This window comes from Camelus bactrianus, chromosome 25 (assembly GCF_048773025.1).
Source record: "Camelus bactrianus isolate YW-2024 breed Bactrian camel chromosome 25, ASM4877302v1, whole genome shotgun sequence".
Lineage (NCBI taxonomy): Eukaryota > Metazoa > Chordata > Mammalia > Artiodactyla > Camelidae > Camelus > Camelus bactrianus.
This window is the reverse complement of record NC_133563.1, coordinates 11,091,591-11,113,425: the sequence shown is the minus strand read 5'-3', so window position 1 is coordinate 11,113,425 and position 21,835 is coordinate 11,091,591. Positions and strand designations below refer to the sequence as shown.

The 21,835-nt window shown below is 34.7% G+C and overlaps 1 protein-coding gene across 5 annotated transcripts in view; it reads right to left on the bottom strand.

Moving 5' to 3' along the window:
• RIMS2 (regulating synaptic membrane exocytosis 2) overlaps positions 1 to 21,835 on the bottom strand; it is a 509,607-nt gene that overhangs the window by 421,384 nt on the left and 66,388 nt on the right. For 2 of the 5 annotated variants that reach the window (XM_045517246.2, XM_074352612.1), the window contains exons 2-3: positions 11,751 to 11,783; positions 11,259 to 11,345 (exon numbers count right to left, since the gene is read on the bottom strand). The exons of the other annotated variants lie outside the window; for them this stretch is intronic. In XM_045517246.2, the coding sequence (XP_045373202.2) occupies positions 11,259 to 11,345; positions 11,751 to 11,783 (120 nt within the window). The remainder of the gene's footprint in view (positions 1 to 11,258; positions 11,346 to 11,750; positions 11,784 to 21,835) is intronic. 5 annotated transcript variants of the gene reach the window in all.

The window sequence follows — 21,835 nt, the reverse complement described above, 5'->3', positions numbered from 1 at the left end:
CAGTGCCTCCAGGGAAGTGGAAACCCCACTTCACACACAGGGACAAGGCTGGTCACATTAGTAGCAAAGTTAGTAATTACGTATTCCACAGTGCCAAATTAGAACTATTTAAAACCCTCTACATGAGAACTGTAGTAATCCCAGAGACTACAGCATTATTAAGGTGGTAGGATGGGATCAAATCTTCAAAGTTGTAGGGGGAAGAGAGAGCAGCTGCAATACAACAGTTTGAGGTAGTTAAGAGAGGACTTCTAGAGAGATTTTTGTATATTTATCCTTCCAGTCCTATAAAATGAGAAAGTACCGTATGTAGAAGTGGTGGTGTACAGGCAGTCAGGAGCTAAATTATGTCCTTGCTACATAGAGCATCCTTTCCCCTTCCCATTTATAAATAAGCCAAATTCTATCTCTGTTTCCTCACCCCAGTCACTCTTCAACCAATCTAATCTAGTTTCCAGTCTACATCTTAATTCTCACAAAGTTTACCAATGACTTCCCTGCACCTAAAATTAATGGATGATTTTTTTTTAGTCTCCATCTTACTGAGTTCTCAACAACACTTGAAATTATGATCAGTTATGTTCACTGCCCCTTTGGCTTTCATTACACTCTCCTGGTTTTCTTCCTGTACCTTAAGTCTTTCATTTTCTTTTTCCTTTGAAGGTCAAGACTCAGGCTTCTCTTCTCTTTTCATTCTATAATGCCTTCTTAGGCAATCTTACCCAAACCTAAGATGGCAATTTCCACCTATATATGAATTACTTGTAAATCCTCAGCTCAGACTTCTCTGAGCTTCAGTATTCAGTTGCCTACTTGACATCTCTATTAGGAAGTCTCAACGCCACATGAAATTCGGTATGTGTAAAATTGAATTCTTTAATTTTCCTATTGAACCAGATTCCCTCCAGTGCTCCCTATTTCGGTAAACTGCACCACCATTCAATTATACAGGCCTGAAATCTAGAATTATTCTGGAAACATCTCTCTCCTTCAAATGCATAGTTTATCACTAAGTCCTTTCAATCTACTTCCTACATGTGTCTTGAATCTTTCCACTTGTCTCCATAATCCACTGGTCCATAGGTCTCGTTACCATCAATGCCCACCTAGTCTCCAGGCTAGGCTACTCATACCCACACTTACCCCCATGTGTACACTATGGAAAAATTATCTTTGTCATCTTGCTGCTTAAAATACTTTAATGGCTTCTGATTGCTTTAAAGAACAAGAAAAAAAAATTCTATGAAGACATAAAAACCTTGAATGTTCTGGTGCACATTCACCACTTCAACTTCATTTTTTGCATTGTTACTTTCCCCTTTCTGCTAAAGCCATTCGCCCTTTAGACTCACCATGGTGCATCTCATTACAGGGCCTTTGCATTTATAGATGCTCTTGCCTCAGCCTGGAATGGATTGCAATGCACACCTTTTTTTCTTAATTTCCTTCTTTTTTTTAAACCTTAGGTATCCAAAATAGAACTGATCATAAGCTTGGTTGCACAGATCCATGCTTGGCTCCCATTTTAATTAATTATTCTCCCTTCTTCAGTGAGACTTCCCTTCCCTCAGGAACCAGTCTTCCATATTTACATACGTGGCACTGTGCCTCTTTTTCTGCTTTTTGTATTTATCACTCAACTTTATGTTTTTATAGTAAAATATAAATAGGTAAATTATAGCTAATGTATAGGGTGCTTATTGTATAAGAAGTAGATACGGACTATTACCAATATTCTATTACTATTACTATTTTACAGAGAAGCTATTTTGCTTATAGTCACACAGCTGGTAAGTGTTTAAAGCCAGGTCCAAATTCAGTGTTGCTGCAGATTCCATGCTCTTAACCACTAGAAGCTCACACATTTTAATGGCTGTATAATGTTTCCTGTTTACATTTTATTCATCCCTTTATTTTTTAAAGTTGGCCCTTATACTACATAATATTTTCAAATAATTATAATATTTCTGTAATGACATATCTGTAAACACACATATGGCTTTCTCCAGGGTATGTATGCAAGAATATAACACACATACTCTAGTTCACCAAATATTTCTAAATTTCCCTCCTAAATGGCTTAACCCAGTTAGCACACCTGCACACAAGGTATGAAGATCCCAGTTTTCTCTTATCCCTGCCATGATGTGTTATTATTCAACTTTTAAAATTTTGAGCTTGGGTAGATATGAAATGATATTTTATTTTTTTTAAGTTCACATTTTTTCTGACTTCTAATGAAGTTCAGCCAGTTGAACTGCCCCCCACTACGAACTGCCTGTTCACACCATCCTTTACCAAAACTCTATTGGATTTCCTGTATTTTTCTTGCTGATTTGCAGAAGAACACTATATACCCTATATGTTAATTCTTTATAAGTTAAGCATAGCAAATATGCTAGTCTGACAAATGACTATTCATTGGGTCCTTTGTTAAACAGAATCCTTTAATTTTGATGCAATCTAATACAGTAGAATTCTTTAATGTTAATGTAGTCTAACATATCAGTTTCTCCCTATGGTTTGTGGTTTTGGTGGCTGCCTATAAAAAATCCTTAGCTCTAAGTTAGTCACAAAAAAATTCTACAGTTTCTCCTAATAGCTTTATAATTTTGCCTCTCACATTTAGCCTTTTAATCGATCTAAAGTTTATTTTTATATGTGATGTGATGTGCAAGAACTTAATTTCAATCTTTTCCATACAGAGATTCTATTTTCCCAGCACCATTAAATAGCCCATCCTTTCTTCCACTGATTTGTGATAGCAATCTATCATATACTTAGTTCCGACATGTGCAAAGCTCTATTTATGGACTCTGTATTCTATTTCATTGGTTTTTGGTCTGTTCCTACTCTAGAACAACACTGTCAGAATCAGATTCTAAATACAATGAAAGGTCTAAAAGATCTCAAATATATAAACTTATATATTCACATTTTATAAATACAAGTATAAATGTAAATGTTTCCAGTGATATAAATCACAAGTCAACAAATTTTTTCTGTAAAGAGCCAGATATTAGATATCTTAGGCCCTGTGAATCACAGAGTCTCTGCCACAGCTACTCAACTTTGCCAATGGAATGCAAGTGTAGCCATAGATACACAAACAAATGAGCTTGACCATGTTCCAATAAAACATAATTTAAAGAAACAGGCAGCAGGCAGGATTTGACTCACAGGCCATATTTTGCAGATCCCTGATATAGATAAGAGAGTCAAAGATATATTCACATTTAAAAATTTTATGACAAATAAATATTTAAAAGATATATATAATAATATATCTAGAAATTTAGATATTTTTTCTTATTTCAAAAGCCATTTTATCCAAACTTTTCATATGTATTTTCTGTATCAATGTCTCCATCCTCACCAAAGCAACTCATTGACCTCTGTGTTTCCCAAAGTAAAATTTCTTCACTTCTGAGTTGAGAAAACAAATTTTTCAATCTGTTAGTTCCTGGTAACCCTGCTCTTCCTGGTAGTTTTACTCTAAGCCACACAGGTTTTTGTTGCTGTCATTGTTTTTCCATTCATCTTACAGGTGTGCATTCATGATTCCTGTAACACTAATTTTCATCAGATAATGAATTTGAAATTGTGCTTTCTACAAGTTCATGGCATGCAGTTATAGAATGTAATCATTAAATGTGGTCACACACATTTTGGAGTGCTTTTCAAACTGCAGAGTGCAACCCAACACTAGGACACCAAATCAAGTTAGCTGGCCAGGGTTCAGTGATTTTTTTAATGAAACAGAATAGATCAGAACATTGGAAAGAATGCAAGCAAAATTTCATATAAATATTCTTTCTATTACATATATATATATATTTGTATGTAGGCATGTGTATACTGGGTTATAGTGTCAAACATATTTCTTTTTATGGAAGGAAGTTAAAGAAAGAGTATGAAAGCCACTGCTTTATTAATCAGCTGAGAGAAAGGACTAGTGTGCCTTTATCATAAAAGAATAAACATATGCCACATAGATGGCCATCCCAGTCATGTAGCAGGTCTCTCATCTGAACTTCTAAATAGCTCCCAAAGTGACTATTACAACTGTCATGTTTGTTCTGAAATACAAATTAGACCACATCATCCTGTTCTTCTGCCTGGAATATCTTTTCTCTTTTTCTTGGCCAGATGTAGAGGCACCAAAACATCAAACAGTAGGGCATGCTCAAGAAACAGCACCCACAGAATTATCAAGTAACAAACAGGAAACTAGAGACTCCAACACAGTAACTAGCTTTATCTCTTAAAAATATTTTTAAGTAGCTGAAGTACTTCACTTCCACAAATAACTTCAAAATTCTCCGAAGTAATATGAAAAAATGACATCAGAATGCATCAGCAATATTCATAGCCAAAATTCGAAACAATCTCAATGTATAGAAATAGTAAAATAGGTACATAAATTGTAGTATTCAGATAGTAGTACCACACAATCATGAAAATGAATGAAACATAACTTTACACAAGCACATGGCTAGATCTCACACACATTAAACAAAATAATAAAGGCCCAATATACCATATGATTCCATTTGTACAAAGTCTACATAAATAAGCAAAAATAATCTGTGGTGCTAGACAAACGTCAAGATAACAGTTACCCTTTGGGGTGGGAGACAGTCCTTCCTGGAAGGAGGAGGAGGAGATTCGGGAGAGCTGGTATGTTCTGCTCCTTGCTCTCAGTGATGGTTTCCAGATACATTCACTGTCTGACAACTCAATGAGCTGTATATTTTTAATTTGTGCACTTTTCACTACATATGTTTTAATAAAAACTTTACTTGGCAATAAGCATTCTGGCACTTTTATCAATTTTTCTAAATGCATTTTCTGAACAAGCAATCTGTCATCATAATTTTTATTTATTGATCCCTGTCTTGAGCCAAAAGGAATTTCAGGTGGTTCTAAGGTACATGACAGATGCAGTCAATTTTAGACCACTCAGGTCAAAGAGTATCTATGTTGGACCTGAAAACATACTTATGCAGAAACTGCCTTCACTATTTCACAACTCCGTATCAATTGCTTTGACCAGTCAAGCACCGATAAGAAGAATGTAGCTTACGAGAAAAACATCTTTGTCCATATCCTCCTCAATCTTCAAAAAAAGTGGAAAGAACAAGTGGAATTTTTAAAGGAAAATTAAATTAACAATATTCTTAATGGCCCTTCAATTTCTATTGCCATTAGCCTTCAAAACAAAAAAATCAACTCTGAGAGGAATCCATCGGCTTTTTCCTATGAGTTAATACAGTCTGTCTATGCATTTAGAAATTTTACCTTTGATCCTAGACTCAGCTCTAGCACAAGTAAACATGCTTAAGAACAGCAAAGGATGACTAAAGCATTATGCTGTACACCAGAAATTGACACAACATTGTAAACTGACTATACTTCAATTTAAAAAAAAAAAGTAAAAAAGAAAAGAACAGCAAAGGAATCAAGTGATAACACTCAGTCTTATCATCGACAGGTACAAGCAGGATTTCCAAAGCCTACAGATTTTGTCTTCTGGAAGAGACAGGAGAGAAAAACTGCCCCAGAGTTGTGATGGAGAAGATTGTCAATGTAGCACTTCAGCAAAAGCCTCAAAATGTTGATCCCTGGGTTCATGTTTCACAACTAAAAAGACACAGTTTTGCCCAGACTGTTAGAAATCTGCTCTATCAGGACTCTTTAAAAAAAAAAAAAAATAGAGCCTTTTCACAACTAAAAAGACACAGTTTTGCCCAGACTGTTAGAAATATGCTCTATCAGGACTCTTTAAAAAAAAAAAAAAATAGAGCCTTAGGAATCCCCAAGAAATAAGTGGTCTTTGGAGAGAAATAGCTAACCAATGAGTCTTGGATCAAGAACAGAAGAATGATTTTCTGATACCTCTCTCTTCCTTTTAAAAATTATTTTGTTTATACTTCATCTTATTTATTATTGTACTTTGGCATCTCTAATGTTCAACTAAAGATTTCTCAGTATGCTCTCATATATTTTCACTATTAACCTATTTTTAATCTTCTTTAACTGCCGCCTAAGAGAATGCAAAAAATCTCCCCGTAATCCCACTGACAAAATTGAATAGGTGTTCCTTGAAACACTATATACAACAAATTTCCTTCCTTTGAGAAGATACACTTACATATGAATTTTCTTAAAATTATTAATCTTTACTTTCAGTAGTATAAAAATTAGACCTTGATCTTCAGTCATTGCAACAGTTTCAGTAAAACCAACAGTACCAGGCGTGGGGACTCACATTGAAGTCATCCTTGTTATAGTAGCATTCTTTTGGCAAGTCTTTGTTTTGGCATCTTGAAATTTCCATCTCATTGCAACAAACGAGAATCAAACATAAACTAACTACAGTACACATTACTAGTGCTCACCATATAGAGTCACCTCTCCTCATGAGGACATGGAAAGACTTTCGAGACTTCCTTATAGTTAGTTAAGAGTCTTGTGACAAGTTTTGGGCAATGAGCTGTGAGTAAAGTGACCTATATCACTTTCTGCCTTACATAGTTAGTAAGTGTGAGTTCTCCGCTCTCTCTCGCTCTTCCTCTGATGCAGCAACCCTGCTAGCTATGTGTTCTAATTCAATTACCAACCAGACGGAAGCAGCCCATATTCCTAAATTGCCACTTGGAAGAGAAGCATTCTATAATCCCATAATTAAGTCAGCCTTTTCACGGGCTTGTGCCTCTGGGCTGTGACTGTCACAAGTGCTTCTCAGATTCTTTTCCCCTTTCAGTGAGACAGGAAGGTTAGGGTGACTGTAATTGGATATTTCTCTGCTCTCACATCGGTTAGGCTCTGATAAAGTAGCTTCCTTTGAGAATGACAATCTCTAGGAATACATCAAAATGGTTAATTTTTCCCTCCCCACTGCTGGTAGTATGAGGGAATTTTTTCACTAATCTTTACCTTCAGAACTTGGTAGAGTTCCTGGAGGTAAAACTCACAAAACTGGGGTGGTGGTCCCCTAAGATTGGGCTCCCAGGAATTTTGAACTCTTAAGTTAGCCCACACTCAGCCTTCAGTAGTTCATCAATCTCCTACCAGTCTCTAGCTCCAGTGGTTTCTGCTGCTCCCAGTAAGCTGTGATTCTCTTTATTCATCTCTCTCTTCAGTTGTCAGGGCACTGATTTGTCTTGTGACCTCAATTTTCTGAGGGACCTAAGAAAAGTTGTTGAATTTCCATTTGTTCAATTTGTTCAGCTTTTTTCTTATTGTTGACAACTCCCAAACTCTTTATATGTCACAGAAAAAACGAGAAGTCTCTACAATATGGTTTTTAATTACTTATCAGAATGTCTTTTTTCCACTTGAATGTGAAATATTTGAGAGCAGGAACCATAGTCCTTTTATCTCTGGACTCCTAAGTCCCTGCACAGTGTGAGAATTCTTCAGGGCTCAGTCGTGGACCTTCTTATCTGCTCTTCATCACACGCTCTCTCTCTAGATGATCTTATCTACTCTTCCAGCTTTATGTGCCACAATGGCAACTCGGAAAGTTCTATGTCCAGCTAATCCTTAGCTCTCCTTCAAAGTTGGTTAACTTATAAGCTTTGTGAACTTTAGAAGTTTGAAACTTCAGTTTTAGTTTCTACTTCTAATCTGTTCATCCTTTCTCCTTCTTGATCATAATTAATGGTGTCACCACCCAATGAATTCTTCCAATCAGAAATCTGGAAGTCCTCTTTGGTTTCGTCATCTTCCTTACTAACTTCCTCTAAATCTACTCCACTAACAAATCATGTTATTTCAACCTCCAAATATATCCCCAATCCACTTCTCTCCATCTTCAGTATAATCAACCTGGTCCAAGTCATCGTGCTCTCTAGTCACACCCTTCACAAAACTTTCACTTTCACTCACTCTGCTCATAGAATAGCCAGACTGATTTTTACATATAAATTAAATCACGTCATTCTCATGTTTAAAATTTTTCAATATCTTCCCTTTATACTGAGATTCAGATCCAAATTCCTTATCACTGTGTAGAAAAACACTGCCCTAAGTCCCTAAGTCCCACCTCTAGAACTTCATCTCCTGCCACATTCCCTCTTGTCCACTATATTACAGCCACACTAGTCTTCTGTGTCTCTCAAACCCTTTGCTACCTAAAGACTTTCACATACAATGTTCCCTATGACTAAAACACTCCTTCCCCCCAGCATTTTTTCCTATTAAGATACCTCATTATCAAAGAGGATTATTATATTAAGTGGTCTCTGATTCCAATGATTCAAATTGTAGATGATCCTAACATTTCAAAAGTATATTTATTATTTAATGTGTCACGACATGAATAAAAATGTTACTGCATGAAAATTCAAAACAAACTAATCCAATTGATTAGTTTAATTAATTTATATTTAAAAGCTTAACTTACCTTTGATATCATGCTACCTACTGGGAACACCAAATTAAAATAACAGTGGCATTTAAAAACATTTATCACTTTTTCCTATATTCCCATTTTAAATTATCCAAAGACTCGTTTTACACTCTACATAAAACCTTTATTATATTGTCTTTATAGACAATTTTCCCTCATTTTGGTATCGATGTAAAAAATAGTGAAAGACAGGAAGGAAACTGAAATTATTTAATCTGTATATTGAACAATTTCTGCAAAGGTTGAATGAATTGAGCCAAATAAAAGGCTCAACTGATTTTCTATGCCTCAATACTTATAGAAAGTCAAGGCTGGACACATTGTTCTGCTTATACCTATATTTTCACAAGAATTACCCAAATCAAAATTACATTATATTCAAAATTCAAAATTACATTCCTGTTACTTTTTTTTTTTTTAACTATTAGATAAACAAGCTCCAAAAATACAGACCTCAAAAACACCTACATTATTAAATGTAGAAAGCTTTGAATAATCACAACATAGGATTTACAGAAATTCATTAAAATAAAATTAGTGTTCAGGAAATATCAGATTTTAAATATTATCTGAAAGAATATTTACTCAGTTATTCCATTATGAAAATGGTTATACAGAATATGAAAAACATGTCCCATTTTTTACATTTATAAATTAAAATGAATACCTCAAATTCAGCTCTCCAAAATAATTTGATAGATGAGTGAATAGAAAGTAAGCAGACAAGAAGTTGTCCCACTCAAATGGTAGTAAAAGAGAGAAACAAATGAGATAGTCAGAAGTAAGAAGTTCTAGACTCTGATCAAAGAGAAGATGAATTAAAGAGAAGATTCAGAAGTAACCCTGTTCTGTAGATCAGAAAGATACAAGAAAAGCTCCTAGAAAATTATGTATCAGAAATCTTCAGCACAACAAGAATGTAAGATGAAGAAAGTAACTATTGAGACAACTTATTAGCTCTGATTTTTTAAAACTATAAATCACAGAACAGGAAGAATGAGTTAGTTGTCCAAGAAACGTTAATGGAAATAATACTTATTAATCAAGAATTAATTTTTAAAACATCAGAAAGTACTAGTCTTTTATCCTACAATATTCCTAGACAAAAATCAAAGCAAATTGTATTATGTATTATTTAAATAAAGCTATTTCCTTTCAAATTTGCCTTGATCTTTGTTTATGCCCATCAAATATCATTTTGTTTCAATGATTAGAGATCACTTTTTAAAAGTTACCAACAAAATATCTATTTTATTTAATGCTCTCTGTAATCTACTAAATAATATAACTTAATCTTGATTATTTTCTAAAACACATAAACAAGATACATAACAGACATCCTTTAAAATTGAGGCAAAGTTGTATCTAATTTTTCTTGCTCTTGATTTTACTATTTTATTATGTTTTGGTGCCTTAGAGAAAAAAATCAGCAAAACAATATCATTGTATGCAATTTTAATGCAGTTTTGCTGATTAGAGAAAGACATTACTACATTTATTTCTATTTCTTGGGACAAGTATTCTTAGATCATAAAAGGCTAAAACATGTAAAATCAGTTGTAAAGAAATATTTATTGAGTTTCTACTACAGATTAGGCATTCTGTTAGATGTCAAGGATAAAAAGTAGAGAAGACAAGCACAGGTCTTGACTTCAACTAGCTTAAATACAGCAACTGTTCCAGTCACAGAACTACATTATCAACTATTAGGAGGAGCATATCACAACACAGCTTTACTTCAGTTAAAACTGAAACACTAAATGTTTAAAAAAAACTGAAACACTGACAAAATTTAGAATGAAATGCATACAAGGTAACTAAGATGGATGAGAGATTATCCTCACCAATAATAAAACAAAAAAGATGTTTCCTTCTAGTTTGCATTGGAGGCTAAATGTGAATGTTTTCTGAGTATTTCATCTTAGGCTCCTAGTAGTTATTCCCGTACTCTCCTAGAGTTTGTGTCACTTTTCAGTCTGCCCATTCCTACAACTGAACCATCTTCTCCACAGACATAATTCCTACTTTTAAAAAGCACACAGGCTAAGTGGTAAAAGCAGTTCTGAGTCAGATGGCAGTCATTGCGGGGAGAGTGGAATTTAAATGTGTGCAATCTTTCTCACATTCTCAGACCAACTTCCACTTCACAACATAAACAATATTTCTTGCACAAAATTAAAAAGACACAAGTGTGAACAACTTTTTAAAGACTTTTTCATTCTGCTAACAACTGAAATGAATGGAATTGACATTTTTTTCACTTCATTTTCATTTCATTTTTTAGGCCAATGTGAGAATAAACTGCTGCATTTCCCAAATTATGTTTCATCACCTAATGTTCAGTGAAAACAGGATTCAGTAGTCAAGTAAGTTTAGTAAACACTATATATTCTAATAACTTTGGAGCACATTTAGACACTCAGAAGTATTACAATAAAGAAACCTGATTAATCCTTTTTAAAGGACGTTTCCAAAACGAATGGACCAAAGACTGAATTAGGGGGTAAGTACCTTTTAATGTCACCTGAAATTATTTTTGAAAGAAACATACTTTGGAATATATAGCATTATTGGAGAAAGATATTTTATTGGATAAATACATTTATAGTATTTATACAAAAATTGGGTGGAGAATTACTTCTTCATTCTTACTACTCTATAAGTTATCCTTGTTTAATATTTCCATGGGATGTGAAGTATCAAAGGCGAAAGTATCAAACTCATAGCCTAACAGTTTTCTTCTCTGAGGAACACTATTGCAGGGGCAGTATTTTAACACATACTCTTCAGTATGTTATGCTACCAGAGATAATATTTAGTCTGTACAGATAAGCTTACTTACGTCTGGGGCTCCTTTTCATTTTGTTGTTTTTGCTGGGGCTGAAGAACGTTATTTACCAGTTCAGTGATCCCACTAAAGGGAAACCACCTGTTTAAATAAGCAAATAATGTGACTGAATAACCAAATGAATAAAACAATTGAAGGTCAAATGTTTTTCTTATCCGCACTAATAAAAATACACAGGCACAAAAGCTACAGCCAATGGAAATATGAGCTCCAATTATCATCCAGGCAGTCAGAAAATAGGGAAATTAAGTTTCAACACTTAACCAGTTCACAAGCAGGCAGCAAAAAACTACATCCAGTCAGTATGTGGATGAAGTAAGAAGCTGCAGGCAGCTCTCTTACAAGCCAGAGAGTCAGAAAGCAGAAGACACACTAGCTGCAGCCTATCCAGTATTAGTGTAAGCTAATACCATCCAAGGTGCAGAAAGCAGAATGTGGCAAAGATACAGAAGTCAAGCCTACCGAACTCTTAATATATTTACTTACTGTGTCGGTTGTGGTTTGTGTTCTTCTTTGACCCTAAAAAAATAAGTATGCACAACTGAGTGCATTGTACTGGGAAGAAATTTCTATCTACAGATCTGTGCTCACATAAAAATGAAAACTGAGGTTTGTTAAATAGAAAAGCTTAGTGCTTTGCAATATATTGGAATTATACATTTGAATTAATCTGACACAAAAAGGAAAAGTTGAATCATTTGGTCTTAATAGAGGGCTGATATTAAAATTCTACTGCTGTTCTAATGATTCCATGATTTGGTCCTCAAGCATATTTTTATTGATACTGATACTGAAATGTTTTAAATAATTATTTTAAAGTAAATAATTACATTAAACATAGTTACATTTGGTCCACTGAAGATAAACATATTCCCTCTTTATTTTTAAAATTTCTTCCTAAATATAAATTGAAGTAAAGGCATAAATATTTTAAGTAAAATGTAGGGTTTTATAAATGTATTTTAAAAGTTACAAATTAATTAATTTACTTCATAAAGAAATAGATAGAAGAATTAGGGGTTATATATACAACCTAAAAATAGCCACTAAAATAATTATGCATATTAAATTTAAATATTCATACGCTAAAATAAATTATTCATATAACTATAACAGACTAAAAATGCATTTAAACTATAATCAACTCAGTGCTTCACTGAAATAGCACTGGATATTGAAAAGGTAGAGAAAGATCAGACACAAGGATAATGATGCCTCTGAAATGTGGCTTCCCACAGTTTGCCTAGAACTGGTCCTGAAAGATAAACCTATGACTCAGTGATCATATGATTAGCTTTTACTTTTCCAAAGAAAGGCTAAGAACTGGTAACTAAAATGGGTCACCAAAATCTAAAACTTTCATTAGGGAATTAAATTAACACTATAAATTAAATTCTTTTTAGATTAAATTGATTTTTTCATTGTGTTCTTATTTTAAATGATATAAGCAATAAATAAAAAGGTGTGCCCGTATACATTTTTGTGTCCCAATGAATAAATACAATTGGTAATTATTTATCTTTATTTAACCAAAAAAGTATACCCTGTGTTCTCTGCATAAACTTCAAAAATTATAATAGTTTTAGCCTAGAGCTAAAGCCACATCATTTAGTACATAAATTGAGACATACAATGGATTAATAATAAAAGACTATATTTAGCGTCACATATATAAATAAAATACAAGCTAACTGTAGTGACACTGGATTCTACCTAGAAAACTCATTGTACCTCTTTAAGAGTAAAACATAAAAATCTCTTATTTTAGAACAAAACAGGTTCCATATGGATAATGACAAAGAAACATTACCATATCAGCTCTAGAACATTTCAAGATTTTCCTTCATCAAGTAATACATATGTTAAAAACAATAAATATTGAAATAAATATATAAATGAGAGGATATTTGTTAAAGAAGTCCTGAGTGATTCTCTACAAGGAATCATGTTTGCTTTTAATTAGTGACAAAAGTATTTATCATAAACACATTTTTATAAATCACTTTCTAATTTCAAAATCTTCGCTTGAAAAAATTAATGGACATAAAAATTTTAATTACCAATTCAGGAGTTATTCCTGGGCTTTGTAAAATATCTGTATATGAAATATACAAGCTTTGCATCAACTTCCCACATAAAATATGTATCCTAAATATGGCAGTATAAATATTTGTCTTGTCTTTAATTACAATCAAGAGCATAAAATTATTCTTCTTTTTTCCAACATACTAGATGAAATCAAACCTCAAAGTATCTGACCATAAGTAAAATTCATGTTGAGATAAAAATTTAAGAACTGGTATATGAAAAATTAATTATATTATATACTTCTTTGATAATACATTAACATTATTGACAATGAACATTCCTGCATTCTAGAAAGTATACGAGGGGCTTCCAGTTTCCAGTGTGACACATTAAGGGCTTGGAAATAATCACTCCCATCCTTAACAAGAAAAAAGCTGAACAAACCAAAAATCAACAACTCTTCTTAGTCATCAAAGAATTTAGGTTATAGAGCAGGCAAACTGCTCCCATGAAAATTAGAGAGACAGGCAAACGGATATAGACTATCACAGTTTACCAAGAGTACAAGTCCAGGAACAGAAGCCCACACCTGGGACCAGTATCTGTTGGAACACTTCTAACTCCAATCAACCAATTGCTAGAGATTCAGTGTGGACTAGATTGAGGGTTTAAAATTCCAAGGAGTCCGAGACTTAGGCATACCACCACACTTTCATAAATTTTACCTTCAAGAGCCCTAACAGTTGCTCACTGTGAAGATCAGAGAAGAATTTCCTCCTGCATTCAGCAGAAGGAGGAAAAAGATAGCATTTTGAAGTACTCCCATAGCTCTCTACATTCTTTAACAATTCTAAACTCAAGGGAAAATATTTTACCAGAGCTTAGTCAACTGGGGTTTTACCAAAACCAAACAAGTCTGAGGAAGGTAAATACCTATTTTATCGCCCTCTACCCCTGGATGTGCAGAAGAAAAATACCAAACTACAGCTCCCTCTAGCCTTCAACAAGGGAAAGGGAAATATCTAACTCAGGCTCACTAAAAGAGTAAGATCTAATTATAGACTATTGAATGCCTGTCCTGTAGCAACACCCTACCACAAAATCATTAGCATTCTTGAATAATAACAGGATTACAACTATAAGAACTGCAAGCTTTAGACACTATCTTGTAAGGAGTCTCTAGGGAAATGCAAAACAGAAAGAAGACAAAAGTAAAGACAACAGAAGAGAGGATTTTGGAAGATGATGGAATAGAAAACAACAGATATCTGTCCATGTCCCCACTTCCCCCAGACAATCTGATGTCACTATTTTGGAAATCTGGAGTTTACTGAAGGCTTTCAACTTCAGAAGAAGGTCTGGACTGTACATTGCTCTGTACAGACAGTCAATCTGTGCTCTCAGCATAGTAGAAGCTACCCATCCCGTACCCCCTGCTCCATGGAAGGTAGCTATTTATGTGTTCATAGAGCAACCTGCACACAGTTTGCAGGAGCCAGGGTAGATAAAAAGGATCCTGTCCTCCAAATATAAGGCCTGTGCTCTGATCACTGATTACTTCTTCTCATCTCAGAGGTGTATACAAAGAAGTAAGTGGCCATTGTTGATGTAATGTAACATGCCACAATGGCATATAGATTATTTTGAAATAAAATTACTTGAGAAACAATCAGTGAGAAAATCTGATGCTTAAAAGAAAACAACACTCTGACCCTTCTCTTTCCCCTTGAAAGCAAGAAAGAAATCTGCAATGTGAAAGTATCAACTCCCTCCCAACCCAAAGTACTGAAAGCATCCTTATCAAGAGTTAGGAAATTCAAGGCTAAGAAAGCTGTATAAAAACACTGTGTGACTTCTTCATTAGTCTGCTACTACAAGTACAAGCCACTTCATTAAATCTTCAAAAATAATTGTTTCTTTGTCTAAAATTGATACATAAACTGCTTGCCTTGGTCACCTCAGGAGTTCCATTTCTTTGAAACCTCTGTGCATTAATTTTTTTTCTCCTATTAATCTGCCTTGTGTCAATTTAATTATTAGACTAGGCAAATTTCCTCCTCCTCAACAAAGTATAAAAATTGACATGAAAAATTCACTAAAAGGACGCAAAGGCAGATTTGAGGAGAGAGAAGAAATAATCAGCAAATCTGAAGATGGAACAATGAGAAGTACTGAATCTGAGGAAGAGAAAGAAAACCGACTGAAGAAAAGACAGTAGGCTTGATGTGAGACTTCCAGAAGAGAAAGAGGAAGAGGAAATATTTGAAGAAATAATGGCTGAAAATTTCCCAAATTTGATGAAAGATATTAATATAAACATTCAAGAAGGTCAACAAAATTGAAGACACCCACACTGAGACATGATAAACCAGCTAAATCAAACAAACATATACAGAATATTTTACCCAGCAAGAACAGCAAACATATTCTTCTCAAGTGGAAATGGACATTTTATGTTAGGCCACTAATTAAGTCTCAATAGAGACTTTAAAATACAGAAATCATATAAAGTATCTTCTACAAACACAACAGGGTAAAGTAAGAAATTGAAAAAAAGAAAACTAGAGAAATCACAAATTCGTAAAAATTAAATACCACACTCTTTAAAAACAAGGGATAAAAAAAGAAAATACAAGGGAAATTAGAAAATACTCAGAGACAAAGGAAAACTAAACAAAAATAAACAAATGTACCAAAATTTATAGGATGCAGGTAAAGCAGTGCTAAGCAAGTAATCTGTAGCTATAAACAATTACAGTTTTTAAAAAGATCTCAAAACAAAAGCCTAATTTCACAACACAGGAAACTAGAGAAACACAAATTAACCCAAAGCCACCAGAAAGAAAGAATGAAAATTACAGCAGAAATAAATGAAATTGAAACAAAGTAGAAAAAAAATCGATGAAACTAAAAGTTAGCTCTTTGAAAAGATAAACATATAAACTGACAAACTTTAGTTAGATGGACTAAGAAAAAGGAGAGAAGACTCAAACTACTAAAATCATAAGTGAAAGTGAGACCATTACTACTATTCTACAGAAATAAAAAGGAATATGAGAGTCCTACAAATGGTTGTACGCCAATAAACTGGAATACCTAGACGAAATGAACAAATGCCAAGAAACACAAAACCTACCAAGAAATCATAAAGAAATAGAAAATCTGATAGACCTTTAACCAGTAAAATTGAATTGTTAATCAAAAATCTCCTGAGAAAGAAAAGTTCTAGACTTGATGCCTTCAGTGCTGAATGCTACTAAACAATTAAAGATGAACTAATACCAATTCTTCTGTAACCTTCCCAAAAATTCAAGAGGAAGGAACACTTCCTAACACACTCTTTAAGACCAATAACATGATACCAAACCCAGACAAAGACATTACACAAAAAGAAAGCCACAGATCAATATCTAAATACTACCCAGTGATCTACAGATTCAATGCAATTCATATCAAAATCTCAATAATGCTTTTACAGAAATAAAAGTCATCCTCAATTCAAATGGAATCTCAAGGGACCCCGAATAGCCAAAATAATCTTGAGAAATAAGAACAAAGCTACAAGAACCACACTTTCTGATTTCAAAACTTACTAAAAGCTACAGTAATCAGAATGGTACTGGCATTGTTAGACACAGACCAATGGAATACAACAGACATCCCAGAAATAAACCCCTCACGTATACAATCAACTGGTGTTTGACAGGATGGCAAGACCATTCCATGAGGAAAGGACAGGCTTTTCAACAATGGTGCTGAAAAAACTGGTTATCCACAACCAAAAGGATGAAGCTGGACCCTTACTTAACACCAAATGCAAATATTAACTCAAAATCAATCAAAGACCTAAATGTAATGCCTAAAACTATAAAATTCTTAGAAAACAGTATGGGGCTAAAGCTGCACTACACTGGACTTGGCAATAATTTCCCGGATATGACACCAAAGGTACAGGCAACAAAAGGAAAAAGACAAACTGGACTTCACAGAAATTTTTGCTTTTGTGTATCAAAAGACACTATAAACAGAATAAAAAAGGCAACCCACAGAATGGGAGAAAATATTTAAAAATCATGTATCTGATAAGTGATTAATATCTAGAATAAACAACTTCTAAAACAAAGAACACACCAATTCAAAAATGGGCAAAGGACTTGAATAGACACTTCTCCAAGGAAAATATACAAATGTCCCATAAGCTCATGAAAACATGCTCAACCTCACTAATCATTAGGGAAATGCGAATCAAAACTACTCTGAAATATCACCTCACACATATTAGCATGGCTACTATCAAAAACTGGAAAATAAAAAGCGTTAATGGGGATGTGGAGAAATAGGAGCCCCTGTGCACTGTTGGTGGGTACACAACATTGTTGGTTCGTCAAAATTAGAGAAATAGAAAGCATAAGGCTGGTTGCCAGGTACTGACAGATGTGGGAAATGGGTAGTTAATGTTTAATAGGTATACAGTCACAGTTTTAAAACAGGAAAACATTCTTGACATGGATGGTAATAATGGTAGCACATTTTGAATCTTTTTTTTAAGTTTCGAACACATTGCTTTATTTTTTCCAGTTTTATTAAGATATAACTGATATACACCACTGTATAAATTTAATTGTACCAGCATAATGATTTGCCTTACATACATCATGAAATGATTACCGTAATAAGTTTAGAAAACATCCATCATCTCATATAAATAAAAAATAAAAGAAAAAAAATTTTCCTTATGATGAGAACTCTTAGGATTTACTCCCTTAATTTTCATAATTTTCGCATGTAAATGCAGCAGTGCTAATTATATTTATCACATTGTACGTTACATCCCTAGTACTTATTCATCTTATAACTGGAAGTTTGTACTTTTTGATTACCTTCATCCAATTCCCCCTCTCCCCACCCTACCTCACCTCACCCCACCTCCTCACCTCACCTGCCTCTGGAAACTACACCCACTGCTAATCTCTTTATATGAGTTTGTTTGTCTGTTTCGAATCATAATTAATCCACAACACTATGTTAGTTCCTGGTGCAGAATAGAGTGATTTGACATTTCTGTGTATTACAAAATGATCACCACAATAAGTCTAGTTACCATCTATCACCATACAAAGACATTCCATTATTATTAACTATATTCCCCATGCTGTACATTTCATATGAGTCATTTATTTTGTAAATGTAATTTTGTACCTCTTACTCTCCCTCACGTTTTTCTCTCATCCCCAACCCCTACCCCTCTGACAACCCCCTTTGTTCTTTGTATCTATGACTCTGTTTCTGTTTTGTTATATTTATTCATCTTGCTTTTTAGGTTCTGCATATAAGTGATATCATCTGGTATTTGTCTTTCTCTGACTTATTTCACTTAGCATAATACCCTCTAGATCTATCCATGTTGTTGCAAGTGGCAATATTTCATTATTTTTTATGGCTGAGTAATATTCCATTGTATATATTGGTGACAAATTGAAATTATAATAGAGTAACCATAGTTTAAGGGTATAAAAATGGATTCAGGTGGCCATTGAGGATTTGGTCTCAGAAACATCCCCGCAACACGGAGAATCTGAACTTTCTGAACTGTATCAAACTCAAGGACACCATCAGCTGTTTTCAAAACAATATACGCTAATAGCTGAGAGTTACAACCTTGTAGTTTCAAAGTTCCCCTCCCCTCACAACTATATAATCATTTCAACCCAACCAATCGTTGCTTAATAAGCACTCATTTCTTGCCAGCTCCAATTCTAATTCTTGACAAACAACTTCTGTGCCCTTGTGGTTTCTTTATAAGCTTTCCTCATTTTGTAGGCCACGACAACACAATTCAAGTGCTTTCTTGAATTCGTGCTTTGTGGGCTGCAGTCCTAACAAACCCCAACTAAAAGCATTTGTTTTGCCTCAACCAGGTCTCCATTCTTGGAATTCTTGGTTAACAACATAAACCACAACTTCTTTATCCATTCATTCAATTAGTGTTTTCATTTTCGTCGGTAAATATGCAGGAGTGGAAATGCTGATGGTATTATAGTTCTGTTTTTAATTTTTTGAGGAACCTACATACTGTTTCTATAGTGGCTGCAACAGTTTACATTTCCATCAACAGTGCACAAGGGTTTTCTCCACATCATTGCCAATGTTTGTTAATCATTGTCTTTTAATGATAGCCATTCTGACAGGTGTGAAGTGATATACCACCGTGGTTTTGATTTGCATTTCTCTGATGATTAGTGATGCTGGGGATCCTTTCCTGTGCCTGTTGACTACCTATATGACGTCTTCAAAAAAAAAAAAAAAATGTCTATTCAAATCCTCCATTTTTTAATAAGGTTGGCTGCTTTTTGCATGTTGAGCTGTATGAGTTCTGTGTCTATTCTAGGTATTTACCCTTATGAGATATATCTTTGTGAGTATCTTTTTCCCATTCAGTAGATAGCCTTTTCATTTTTCATTCAGTTGATTGGTGGTCTTAAAGAATGTGTTAGGAAGTGTTCCTTCCTCTTGAACTTCTGGGGAAGCTTTTTATTTTGACATAGTCCTATGTATTTATGCTTCTGTTTCCCTGGCCTGAGAAGCTATAACTAAAAAAAATATTGCTAAGACCAGTGTAGAAGAGAATACTGCCTATGTTTTCTCCTAAAAGTTTTATGGTTTCAAATCTTACATTTAAGTCTTTAATCCATATTGAGTTTATTTTCGTATTTGGAGAAAGTACTCCAGTTTGATTCTTTTGCAGGTAGCTAGCTGTCCAGTTTTCTGAAGACTACCTATTGAAGAGGCTGTCTTTTCCCCATTGTATATTCTTGCCAACTTTGTTGTAGGTTAATTTCAGACAAAGTCACCTTCAGAGCCAAGAAAAGTAAGTATCAAAGATTAGAGAGGAGCATTCCAGAATGATAAAGGGTTGAGGAACTTAGGACCCCGCGCTGAGAGCGGCGCCAGCCCACGTTCGGTCGCCCAAGGGTCACCCCTATAAACGTCCACAGGGCTCACCACTCTCTGGCACAAACATGTTTTACTTGTTAGTTTACCTCAACCAGGGCCTCCGCGAGCAGGTTCGCTGGGTTTGCGATGGGACACAGCAGGTGCTGGACCCCGCACCCTCCGGGCAACACGCAGCCTCGTCCAGACTCTGGCCCGCAGACACCACCCCGCCTCACTCTGTGACCTCCGGGGACAACTAACTCGTTTGACCCACCTCTGCCGCCCACTGCTTGGGTGCAAGTAAGAACAGCTGGACCGCAAGCGAGGCGACCCACACTGCCCTCTTAAAGATGGCGGCGGCACCGCCCCCTCCCGAGACCCCGGGGCGTCCCCGGAAGTGGCCGCGGGGCTGCCCGCTAAAAAAAAAAAAAAAAGGAGAGGGGAGGGGAGGGAAGGGAAGGGAAGGGAAGGTAAAGAGGGTGAATTTCCCAAGAACGCATAGTAATCCTTAATGCGCAAAGCCTAACAACGTCAAAATACCAGAGGCAAAAATTTATAGACCTGCCACAATACACAAATTAACTACAGCTAAAAATTTCACACTTCAATCAACAGATCCTGTCAGCAGAAAATCAGTAAGGATACAGCCGAACTGACTAGCATCATCAGTAAAATGGATCTAGTTGACATTCTATACTTCATCCAATAAAAGCAGAATACACGTTACTCTCAGGCTCATATGGAATATTCACCAAGACAGACCACATTCTAAAGTCCTAACACACTCTGCAACAAACTTAAAAGAATACAAATCATACCAAGTGTGCTCTGAGTCCACAATCAAATTAAACTAGAAATCAATAACAGAACTGTACTGGGAAATCCAAAAATACCTGGAGATTAAACAATACACTTCGAAGTAACACATTGATCAAAGAAGTCTCAAGAGAAAGTTAAAATATTTCGAACTAAGTGAAAATGAAAATATCAAAATTTGTGAGATGCAGCCAAATAAGTGCTCAGATGGAAATTTCTAGCATTGGATGCATATATTAGAAAAAAAAATCTAAAATCCATAAAATAAACTTTAACCTTAAGAAACTAGAAAAAAAAGGAGCAAATTAAATGTAAAGCAAGAAGAAGAAAATAAGTAATAAGAATTAGAGCAGAAATCAGTGAAATTTCAAATAGATCAACAGACAAAAATCAACAAAACCAAAAGCTGCTTCTTTGTAAAGACCAATAAAATGATAAACACCTAGCTAGACTAGTAAAGAAAAAGAGAAAAGATAAAAATTACTAATGACAGAAATGAAAGACAGTCCATCACTACTGATCCCTTGACATTAAGAAGATAATGAAGAAATATTAAGAACAATTCTATGGCCAGAAATTTAATAACTTTGCTGAAACTGATCATTTTCGTGAAAGATACAATGTACAAGAGTCACACAAGGAGAAACAGATGATCTGAATAGGTCTACATCTGTTAAAGAAATTGAATCAATAGTAACCTTGTAAAACAGAAAGCACCAAGTTCCAGATGGTTCCATTCGTAATTCTACCAAACATTAAAGAGGAAATGATACGAATCCTCTACATTCTCCCAG